This window comes from Platalea leucorodia, assembly GCF_965183815.1.
Source record: "Platalea leucorodia genome assembly, chromosome: 3".
NCBI lineage: Eukaryota > Metazoa > Chordata > Aves > Pelecaniformes > Threskiornithidae > Platalea > Platalea leucorodia.
Genome location: NC_138825.1, coordinates 37,339,085 through 37,351,318, shown reverse-complemented (window position 1 = coordinate 37,351,318; position 12,234 = coordinate 37,339,085). Strand labels below are relative to the sequence as shown.

Genomic DNA, 12,234 nt, shown 5'->3' with positions numbered 1-12,234 from the left:
TTATGGTATTACTGTTCACTTGATAGTTGCATTTCATGCAGTTTTTACTACTTTGCCTACTAATCACTTTCAGTTATGACAAGCTGTGAGTAACTTAAAACGTTTATTGCATTTAGGAGAAAGCTGAAACCTTTGTGTTAGTAATTAGTTCTTTCTCTGGTCTACTTCAGTAGCTACTACTTACGTGAGATTATAAGAGGTGTTTGTGTTATCTAATTTTAGGCTGCTTGTGTAGCTGATACAATGAACTGAGCTGCTAAATGTGTGCCCTTGGTGGATGGGAGGATTAATAAAAGCACTTTCTTTCCTCCATTGAATTTGTAGAAGTATTAAGAAAGTTAGAAATTATTGATGATTTATCTGATGTGAAGAACTGAGAAGTCAGAGTTCTTGTAAGGGTAAATTTCCATATTAGCTATTGTTACATGCAGTTTGCTTCATCGTAACCATAGCTTTATATGCAAGTGTGGAAATATGAAAGAAACTTCTTGTATTCCTAGTATGTTTTATGGCAAACATAAAGGCTTAATTGGCACTTGTACGGAACTGGATAATTTGGTTATGATTCTGTCACCTGAGATAACATACTGCCAAAACAAATTTCTGCTAATAACGCCTTAATTCCATTCCAGATTCTCATATATTCTTAGACTCTCCTTTTTTATTTTTTTTTTTTAAGTTTTACCGTTACTTTTATCGCTGCCTCAGATTTTCCCTGGGAAAAGATTTAGATGTTAGTTTTGAAATCTAACTCTTGTTTCAAATTTAATTTCTGCAGCACTTCAAGGACTTAATACGCTTACGTCGGACTGCAGAATGGCCTCGTTCTACTTTAGATACAGAAGTATCAACAACAAAGGAAACTCCAGAAATTGAACCACTTCCATTTACACTGGCACATGAACGATGTATTTCTGTAGTGCAGAAGCTGGCACTCTTTCTCTTGTCCATGGACTTTACTTGTCATGCAGATTTACTTCTCTTTGTTTGTAAGGTAAACAGAATATGGAACATCACTCTGTAGTTGCAATGGAGACTGCATTAAATTAGCTTTCTATTACTGCTTTTTTGCTGGCTAGATAGTGAAAATTAGCTGCAGCATTAAAATTTCTACTAATTTCTAGTGAGGTAGTTTTTCTGATTTGTCACCTTTTGTGTAACTTATGATATGATGGCTTCAAAATTGCATAGAAAAAGTAACTTTAAAAGAATATTTTCATATTATTACACTTGTAAAAGTCTAAAATTTAAGCTCATAGAAATACCTGATTTACTTGTAAGCAAAATCTAATAATCATAGAAATTAAAGCTATTACATATTTTCATAGTGTTAAATATGAATAGGCATATATTTCTCTCTTTAATAGGTTCTTGCTAGAATTGCAAATGCTACAAGACCAACAATTCATTTATGTGAGATTGTAAATGAGACTCAGTTGGAAAGATTGTTGCTGCTTCTCGTTGGAACTGACTTTAACAGAGGAGACATCTCTTGGGGAGGAGCATGGGCTCAGTATTCTCTGACTTGTATGCTGCAGGATATTCTAGCAGGTTTGTTTTAAGTTCATGTTTTTCAGAACGTACGTTACACTTGAAACTTTCTTCCTTTAATGTTTTAGGGTTATTTTTTTTATTATTATGTTAGAATCTGCTGACACTATTAAGATAGTAAAAAAAAAAACCAACATTGAGATTAGTGTGTAAAAAATGCAATTTTAAAAATTGCAGTTGCAGTCAATCATGAATTAGTGACTTGTGCGTTGAAAAGTTAATATTTATATGATCCTGATTATTTGAAAATTATTCAGAACAGAAGAAATAGCCCTTAGAGAATTTATAGTTAGATGAAGAAAAACAGATAGTTGGCCTACACACTGGGATGTTAATTTGCAACTGGAACAAAGCTTGAAATAAAGTTGTCTGCTTAATCTAATACATAGGAGAGTTGTTGGCACCTATAGCAGCTGAAGCTATGGAAGAAAGTGCTTTGGGAGAAGATGCTGGAGCTTCCGCTGGGGATTCTGATGACTCTCTCCAGCAGTCCACAGTTCAGTTAGTGGAAACAATAGATGAGCCTTTGACCCATGACATCACAGGTAAATTACTTCATAATCTTGATTTATACATGTATACTGAAAAAGTAAAAAAAACCTTTGCTGTTACTCATCTATCAGAATATCAGTAAAAGATTTTTGGTGATAGGATAATTAGTTTCTGAAAATACAGGCAGAATATGAGCAATTCTTCAACTTAGTTTTACATCTGATCAGTAAAAAATTGTTATTTTTCTGATTATTTAAAAAAGGCAACTTGATTGCATTCATTAACTTTTTCCACTAAGAACTGTATTATTAAAAGCCTTAAAATTATCCATTGAGTGTATAATGTATCCATGTTTTATAATTTGTACGTGGTAGTATTAATACTCTTTTAATCATTCAAAGGTGCTCCACCTCTGTCATCTTTGGAAAAAGATAAGGACATTGACCTTGAGTTACTGCAAGACCTGATGGAAGTTGATATTGATCCTTTGGATATTGATTTGGAAAAAGATCCCCTTGCAGCCAAAGTCTTCAAGGTATGACACACCTGAATTTTCAGGATAACCTTTACAAGTGACGTAGTAAAATTCTTTCTCTCTTACACTTCTTCATTAGTGGTATTTGATGTCTTAGACCTGCTTTTAGCTTTTTATAAAGATCTAAGGTAGGAAGACAGGAAAAACATTGTGTTCACATCTCAGGTGTATTCATATCACAGTTGACCACAAAATATTTTGCTTTTGCATGAAAATATCTGTATAAACACGATGTTTGTAACACATGTTAAAGACAACAAAAGCATAATATAAAAGAAAAATAAGATCTAGTCTTGTCTTTTTTTATTAAGAATAGAGTGCCATTTGCTTCTGCGATTGATCTTAAGAGTTACTACTGCTAGTACTGTGTTTGAAAAAAAAAGTCAGCAGTAGCTAGTGCTCAGACTAGCTTCAGACTATGAAAAGAAGCAACTAACTTCAAAACTTATTTCACTGTGAAACAAGAAAATTATTAAATGCTTTCATACTTAAAATGGAAGCTAAACATATCAGAGGTAGTAAAATAACATTTAGATGTAATAGTATATTGTCAAGGTATATTAAAAAGCAAAAATATTTTGGTTGTAAAGAAACACAACTGTTCATAATAAAATGTTTAGTCTCTTTTCTCTGTCCACAAGGATGGCACTGTCATTTGGAGTTTTCCCACTCCTCTCACTATTGACTTAAGCCTTCAGCCTCATTTGAATTAACCTAAATTAGCTTTCTTACCACTTGCTCAGATAACACTACATTTTCTTTTTTTTTCCTATGTTCTCTCATATGTCCTTCCACTGATTACCTATCATGTAAAGATTTTTTTTCTTTAAATCTCACCCTACCAAAATATTCCACTTACTGCATAATTTTTGTGTTACTGATGTTTCCCTCCTTCTTTATTCTGCTATCATTTCATTTGGCAGTACTTCTTAGTCCACTTCACCCACAGGTATCTTCATGATCTTACTGCCTGATTGGATGTCCTGTAAAAAACAGCCAGAAAAACATTTCTTCATTGTTAATCCTTCTTAAGATTTGCTTCTGTATCTGTAAAATGACAGTTGATACTGGATCGTGCTATTAAAAAGGCAGGCATGCACGAATCGCCTTCATACAGTCTTACGTTACTATTTTTTTTTCTTGTGATCCACATGCTTTCTAAGTGTCTTAAATTATGACACTTGAGTAGAGATTATTCAACTCTTTCTTTTGCAGAGCCCAGTACAAATAATCCCTGAGCCTCACTGAGGCTTCAAGGTACTTTAATGGTACAGTTAATAATATAGTATTCTGTCTTGATAAATAAATTCTCAAAATATCTGTGTGATACTCCACTTCCAAATGTACAATATGGTACGAATGTGTGAATAAAAACTGATGATAACATTTTCAAATTGGCTTCTTGAATCTTTGAGACAGCTAACTACATTGCTGGATTTTGACAATCACTAAGGATTCCGTAGCTCATACTGCAGTCAAAATTGAAACAAAATTTTCTAAAGCTGTTGGATCCAATCTTCTGGTTTTAATTTTTTGTAATGTCAGTGTTCGTTGTTAGTCACTACAAGTTTTATTTTTGAACTTGAGCACTCTAAAGAGTTGCTGTTTATTTTTTTCTTGTTGTTTTGTTTGTTTTTTTAAGCCTATAAGCAGCACCTGGTACGATTACTGGGGTGCCGATTATGGCACCTACAATTACAATCCTTACATTGGAGGCGTTGGAATTCCAGTTGCAAAACCACCAGTAACTACAGAGAAAAATGGATCACAAACTGTGAGCGTATCAGTCTCTCAAGGTAAGCAATGAACTAAAGTTCTGTTCAGGGTCTCTTTTCTGTGGTACTGTATTCGACACTTTTGCATATGAGATAATGTTAACAATCTCTACATGTATTAAGTGGAAAGACTTAAATTTTCTATATGCCACAGTTTTTCTGTGGTAACTGAGAGAATGTTACATGAGGTTTATATTTAAAACAGCCTAACATAGCAGAAAATCTTATTTTCTAACCTTTTTGAACACACACGTATAGGCAGGTTTAAATCATTCCTGTTTTCTCAGGAAATTTTGGAAGCTCTTTTCTAGTTGGCTGATACTTTGGATAGTTGGCTCTACCCTAAGGAATGAGGTGGTGCACTTGTTTAGTTTGGAGGAGTACTACTGAACTGGGGTGACAGATCTTTCCCCTGCCACACTGGGGAAAAACAGCTTTTTCGTTCTTGGTTGAGAGCTATTATCTTAGGAAAAACAGGCTTAAACATATGCAGATTTAGTCATGTGTGATATTAAAGTGTCTGTGAAAAGAAAAATGTGTGTGTTTCACAGAAATTTAGTATTTTATTAATTATATATTTCATGTCTGTAAGAATCTTATGTTCAGTTCAGAGTATAAGTTTCTACATTTTGCTTCCATCATATATAAAAGTGAGTATTCCTGTTAGTGACACTGAGATTTTTTTCAGTTTAATGTGGACTGTATATCTATATTGCTTGCACAGGAAGTTAGAGCAACTAATTATATATGTCTTTGATATAATTCAGTTTTACCCTGTTTGTTGCCTTGTGTAGCTTTAGATGCACGTCTAGAAGTTGGACTTGAACAGCAGGCTGAGCTGATGCTGAAAATGATGTCCACCCTGGAGGCTGATTCCATTCTACAAGCATTAACAAACACATCTCCTGCATGTAACTACATGTTGTCAAATCATTGTCTTCACATAATGACCATGATGCTTTTAAATTTGTACTAATTTTTTCTGCAGTCACTTAGCAGCTTAGAAAAAGTTATATTTTGCTTGAATTTTCTTGTTAGACTGAGCTTTAGAGATATTTCTTTATTCAGATTTTTTAATTATGTGTACACATATACTTAAGACATCGTATGAAATTGGTCAAATGTGCAGGATTCCTTTTACAGTGCATAATAGTGCAATGGAGGAATTGTTTTAATTTTCTGATCTAGGTGAAAGTGAACGTTAAGTTTCCTATTTTTCTGAAGCTTCATTCTTGCATTCAGTGTGAAATTTCAGCTGTTTGAAAGCTGCTTTGCACTTGACAGTTTCACCTATTCAGTGATGAAAGTGAAAATATTTGAATACAATTTTGAGCTCACCTGTTCAGAAAGCTTTATGATATAAAAACCCTCATGATGCCGGTTTACTTTTGAACGTATTTCCAGTGAGTTTCACTGCCCATCTTGTTAAGGTGTGCTGCTTTGTAGCTTTCCGGGTACCTTAATATGCACACAGTCATTAGTTGAATATCTAATGATGGAATAGGTTTAGTGACATCCTCAGACTTTATTTTCTGGAATTTTATTATTGACTAACAGTAGTTTTACCGTAACGCGTGAAAGAGATGTTCCAGTTGTTGTCTTACCATAGTGTTACCAGGACACTCCTGTAATACGTGTTTGGCAAGATCTGTGAAAATGTATTTCTGGGGGCTCACTTTCCAAACAGTTTTTTGTGAAGGTGGAGATGGTAGTCAGTAGTCCAACTCAGCTGAACACTACATTGAAAATGTTCTTGTAAATTACAAAATGAGTGTCTTTCCCTTAACTATAAAATACAAGGAAATAAATATGAAATTACTTATAGCAAGTTTTACAAAATGATTCATGGGGGGCTGGTACATTTTGTTTTGTTTTTTTAGTAACACAGTCTCCTAGTGGAACAGATGATTCATTGCTAAGAGGATTACATGCTGCTAACCAAAATGCCCCGCTGATTGTACAGTTGTCATCTATACCTATGCTGAGCACATGCTTCAACAAACTCTTTTCCATGCTACAAGTCCACCATGTTCAGGTATAGAATTATGAACTTTGAAATGTTTTTATAGTATTTCTCTCTACATTTATTGTTTTCCTATATTTCTTACTACTTAGGATGCAAGTAACTTGTTATGTGCTTTATTGCTTATGAAGTTGTCATTCACAACAGTACCAATAATGTAACAGACGAGCTGCTGAAAGCTTTTATTAAATAGGACATTTCTTTTTACAGTGAAAAAGTGGGTATATGTTTTCATATTTAAAAACAAATTATTAAGTTCACTGAAAGATAATTGTTAGCTTATTAGTGAAGAGTGTCACTAAGTGTGCAGTCTCCATCTGTGGAGGTTTTCAAAACCCAGCTGGATAAACCCCCAAGCAACCCAGTCTGACATCTTAGTTGGACCTTCTTTGAGCAGAAGATAGGACTGGATAACCTCCAGAGGTCCCTTCCAACACTGAATTATGAAGTGATCCTAAAAGTTAAAATTAGAAGCATGCTTTTAAAAAGTCATTGGTTTAGCAATGCTTTTCTTGATACATACAAAGGAATGCCATGTGTGCTATATATGAGTGGCTAGGTGCCTGCCTGCCTGTTCATATTGTAATTGGGTGGCTGACTCCATTCCTCAATCGTTCTTTAAATATCTCATCCAAAATACAATTTGTGGGGAAAGGACCTTGATGCTTCCACACAATATCTAAATAGTTATTTTCCTCAAGGGAGTTATTCAAAGTGAGCATCAGTGTCTCTCTGATAGTAAAGGAGGTTCCCCAGTAATTAAATTCGCCTTTTGAATAATTGAATAATTTGACTGGTAAACATCATTTGACTATATTAAGACATTCCAAAAGCTTACATGCAAACCAGTGTTACAGAGGTAGGGTTGTGATACAGGCATTTCTGAGCAGTGTGTAAAGCTGGTTTTTTTTTTAACATCAGTTTGAAGAAACTTCTTAAGAGAAACTTAACTGTCTTTAGAAGAAATCAATTGCAAAAACATAGCAGAAGCATTTGCTAGTAGTGCTGAATTTGCTTTGAATATTGTGTTTATCAGAATCTTCAAATCCAGTAACCGGGGGCGGGGGGGGCGCGGCGGAGAGAGTGAGTGTGTGTCTGTTATCAGTGAAACAGTAGCACCTGAGAATGTAGATAAGGCTTTTAAAATCAAAACACCTTTTATGCTCTGGAGTTTTGGTAAAACACTTGAGTTTGGTCTGATAGTGGGTTGTTTTTTTTTTTTTCCCTTTTTGCAGCTTGAATCCCTTTTACAGTTATGGCTCACATTAAGCCTAAATTCCAGCTCCTCTGGAAGTAAAGATAGTGGCGCTGATATTTTCCTTTATAACGCTAACCGAATACCTGTCATTTCCTTGAACCAAGGTAAAATACATTAAATATGGGAAATTAATTTTCAGGAAGTGTAATCAGGAAATAATCTTTCATAAGATTATTTTTTTAAGTACTCAATTTTTGCTAATAAGCAAAATGTATTAAAATAAGTATTCTCGATAAGGTCAATGTTGGGATAATTTCTGTGTTCTTATTAAAGAGCTCTTGGGCTCATTATTGTCTTAACATGAAAAATGTGTAGCTAGTATGTAATTGAGAGATGATTCCTTGAATTTGCATAATCTCAGAAATTAAATTGTAAAATTTGTGGTTCTTAATTAATCACTAATCGCAAGAGGACTTCTCAAATGCCACTTCTTAGTCTAAGCTGAGCTGTGCACCTATATGTACTACTTTGACAAATTTCTTCTCCTTGTGAACCGTCCTATGATCTCTTTATTATCAAAGGAGATGGTGCGGGGGGAAGCCCTATCACTTTTTGGCATCAGTCTACTAATCTAATAGAAAGACATGTCATATTTTTTTTTTCTCTTTAAAGTAATTTGTATAGTTTAAAAAAATCTGTGTTATCTTGTGGTGATAGTCCAAAACATGAATGCCTGCTGTAATGAACCTGTTACGCTGGCTTTCATGAGAGGATTTTGAAACCAGAAGTTTCTTTGCATTGTTTTTCTCTGAGATGTCAAGGTCTAGGCACTGTAGAAAGTTCTGTGGGCCAGTTCCTGTGATGTGTTGCTGAGGCTGCTTCTAATTTCCTGGAATAATAGTTGTCGAAACAAAATAAATACAACAAAAAATAATATTAATAATAATATTAATAACAATAATAAACATAGCACCTTACAGTAAAAATAAGACATTTATAGTAATACCCTGGAGATTAAAGCTTGGAAAAATATGTTTTTCTTGACAGCCTCAGTAACTAGCTTCCTGTCAGTTCTGGCATGGTACCCTAATACCTTACTCCGGACATGGTGCCTTGTGCTTCACAGCCTAACTCTCATGACAAATATGCAGTTTAATGGTAAGTTGTCGATGGTATGGTTTGTTTGGTGTGGGTTTTTTTTTTTTAATGTTGCCTGTTTTAGTGACGTACAGATGAGTGTTGATTCCCATCTGAAAGACTAACAGAACTTTCCCTTTGTCATATAAGTACTTGGTTGGTTCTCCATAACTTCAGGCTTTTCAAGAGTGGACTCCTTGAATTGCTTGTACCATGGAAACCGAGACCCTAGTGGTAAAGGAAAATGTCATTATAAATAGGTTGGCAGTGTCTTCTGAAAATGAATTTTAGGACTAGCTAATGATCCTTGGGAATTAGCTTTTACTATGGGAAGAAGTAGCAGAGAGGAAGGATTAAGGCGCTATGAAAGAGATAGATACATGTTTTTCTGATGCAGTAGGAATATTTTCATAAATATGCAGGCACTAGTCATTGCTTATGTTAAGCTATCTGAAAATAAGCCCCTAGAAGCTGAATCTATTAAAAAAGAAATCCATCCCTTTCATTTCATTTCATTTCCCTATGCACACCAGATTATCTCACGTTCTGTATATTGCTCCATAATACACTAGAAATAATCCCCCTTTGTGAATGAGATTTTGCCACAAGACTGGTAGAAATTAAAGGATGTAATTTTTAAATTAAGAAATTCAGCTTCTAAGTGGCTCACTATCATAGGGCAGCTATCATGAGGAATGCTTTTGTGGCCTTGTCCTCAAGGCTAAAGAAGATATCAAATAGTAAGAACTTGAAGACTGGAATCTTTTAAAACCTGCATGTTAGACCAAGTCAGAGCTCTTTTAAATTCTGTTTTCACTCCAAGCATATGACTAAAGACAGTAATTACAGAAGAAAGAAACCCAGAGCCACCTGAAGATCACACTTCTGTGAAGCCATTTACCATCCTGTGATGACACAGCTATTCTCTGGAGTTTTCCTCAGAGATGCTTATGAATCTTTTTTTCGTATGTGGCATTTCAAATCATTGTCTTTGGGATGCACCTTTTTCTTCAGGTTTTCACTTTCTGTCCCTTTTCTGTGATGTTATTTGGAGATCAGTCTCACAAAAAATCTGCTGAAATTTTTGCTATTAGGTGAAACGGTAGAGCTGTGAATAAATTAATGGAAAAGACTTAATTGATATTCTCAAACTGAGACCTCCATCTTATTCTTGGTATTTGAGAACAGAACATGGCCTGATTTGTAGGATAACAGTGCCTGCAGTTAACACCCACGTGTATTTTCAACACTCCAATTTGTAACTGGAGACTAGCAATTTCCAAAAATTATGCTGTGTCTACCACTGAGACCATATGTGAATCCCTTCCAAGTGGTATGAGGCTCAGTGTTTGTGCTCTGACACCGACAGACAGACAGCTGCGTGTTTGCAGGAGTTTCGTAGGCAACTGCCTGAGATCAGTAAGTGACGATGTGAATGAAAAGCTGCTCAGAAGCAACCGCTATGACTTGTTGCAGGCGCCTTTCAGCATATGAATGTGGTTGTGGATTTTTGTGTCAATAGGATTGTAAGCCCAAGGTTGGGGTTGAGTTGGAAAGGGTTGGAGATGCAAGCTTGCTGGAGGGTAAAGAAAAGGGTTGAAGGTGTGTCTCCTTTTATACATGTGTGTGGACTAACACAGATATATATCCCTTAACTGCCTCCTTTCCCATACTCACTGATAGAACCAGGAGCTAAATAAGTTCAAGCACCCATCAGGTAACTTCTGTGCCAGGATTTCTCAGCAGCTAATAATTCAAGATAATATTCTGTCTCAGTGGCACTGAGTTGTCACATTTAAGAAGTGAAATAATCTCTGTTCAATTCTTGACAATTGAAGGTGGGATCCATCAGAGCACTTCTCCAATCAATAATTTTGGTTTCTGTGTGCTTTAGTTAAGAACTGGGACTAATAATAGTCTCTTAAGCCATTACAGACAGTGTCTCACAAGAGTTGTCATCAAGTTATAATTTTCAAGATTATGCTTTCCAGAAGAGATAGGTTTGGGGATTTTTTTAAATATATGCAGCCAGTGGAGAGCGAACAATTTAAAGACAAGTTGTTCCTGAGACTGGTGAAATGTAAGTGACATGTCAGCTTTCTTTGGAGTCAAGTTTCTCTTGTATCTTCTTTATCTTCTTTAATTCTGTAATGTTTTAAGCTATGAAGTACAAATTGTTCACATATCTTCACTGTATTAACAGGTTATGGTTTTTTGGGGTTTTTTTGTTTGTTTGTTTGTTTTTTTAAACCACTAAGATGTCAATTACAGTTCATTAGGAATAATTTAGGTTGGCCTTGCTAGGCATGTGGTTATAAAATAAGGTTCTTTCCCCTTTTAATACCCAAAATACACCAAGCCCCCAAATGTGTTCATTTGCAGAATATCTTCACTCGTGAAAAAAACACCACCACCACCAAAAATATTTAGTTCAGATGATTTCAGGTATAATAAACCTCTTCAGATGCAATAAGCCTTTTAAATAAACAAGAAGGCACCTCTTCTATCATTAGATAATCATAGTTGTTGTTTCAGAAACTGAAAAACAACTTAGAGGTGTAGCCACTCATAGATGATCCACTAAAGTCTTTTGGCAGGTGGGCATTTTAGCACTGAAAAAATCCCACTATCGCTATTTTTCTAAACCATTGGATCTCAATGCCTTCTCAGAGAACCTCCTTCTTAAGTTTGCTTTATTTAGTTGAAATTCATTATTGCGATTTGATACCTATGTTCACATTCAGCCATTCTGTTTTCCCCAGTCTTTCATTTAAAAAGAAGAAAGGAAATGAAGGGAAAGGAAAAAAAAAAAGGGGGGGGAAAAAGGGCAGTGCTTTTTCATATTCTTCCATCCATTCTAGATAAGGGTCTTGCCTTGTTTGCATTTTACGGGTAGTCTCTTTGAACCCACTTATGACTTATGAACTATTATACTCTGAAGGTTACGGTTTTGGTCACCATTTCTTCAAGAGATCAACGAATTGGAAGACCTTGTCATGAGAAATTAGGTGGTTCTAGAGATCTCATCCTGGTGTTATTTTCAAAGCTGTTTCTTAGTTATTTTTCCAAAACCCCAGATCTCTCCTGTAGTAATCAAGGCTTTTTAGTTGTTTTTTTCCCCCACCTGAGTATAGGGCAGATTCTTCTGGGGAACTGTCCTGTGTTGGGATTTTATGAGCAACCACTGTCTAAGGCAGGTCAGTTCATGGTCAGAAAAATCTTATTTCATTATGCCATTATGTGCTGATAAATGTCTTCAGAATGAGAGCTCAGGCTGTGTAACTTCTGGGCTTCAGAAACTCTTATCTGAGGAGTGCACGATATTTTTCAGGGATAAACCCAATACCCCCGGCCATTTCTTTTCAGAACAATGATTTTAATTGGTTACAAGATCCAGGGACAAGTTTTGCAAGGATGGTGTTTAATATCAGTATTTGATGGGTGACATCTAGAACCATTTAATGCCATGGAAAAGAAGGTGGGTAGAAGCAAATCTACAGTGACACCTGGCTTAGAAAAATTT

The 12,234-nt window shown here is 35.3% G+C and overlaps 1 protein-coding gene across 10 annotated transcripts in view; it reads left to right on the top strand.

Annotated features, from left to right (window-relative positions):
- The window catches only part of BIRC6 (baculoviral IAP repeat containing 6), a 189,764-nt gene that overhangs the window by 74,644 nt on the left and 102,886 nt on the right, over positions 1–12,234 (top strand). For all 10 annotated transcript variants that reach the window (XM_082307527.1, XM_082307526.1, XM_082307525.1 and 7 more), the window contains 9 exons: positions 779–994; positions 1,368–1,551; positions 1,941–2,096; positions 2,445–2,578; positions 4,221–4,374; positions 5,148–5,264; positions 6,234–6,388; positions 7,612–7,738; positions 8,622–8,732. In XM_082307527.1, the coding sequence (XP_082163653.1) occupies positions 779–994; positions 1,368–1,551; positions 1,941–2,096; positions 2,445–2,578; positions 4,221–4,374; positions 5,148–5,264; positions 6,234–6,388; positions 7,612–7,738; positions 8,622–8,732 (1,354 nt within the window). The remainder of the gene's footprint in view (positions 1–778; positions 995–1,367; positions 1,552–1,940; positions 2,097–2,444; positions 2,579–4,220; positions 4,375–5,147; positions 5,265–6,233; positions 6,389–7,611; positions 7,739–8,621; positions 8,733–12,234) is intronic.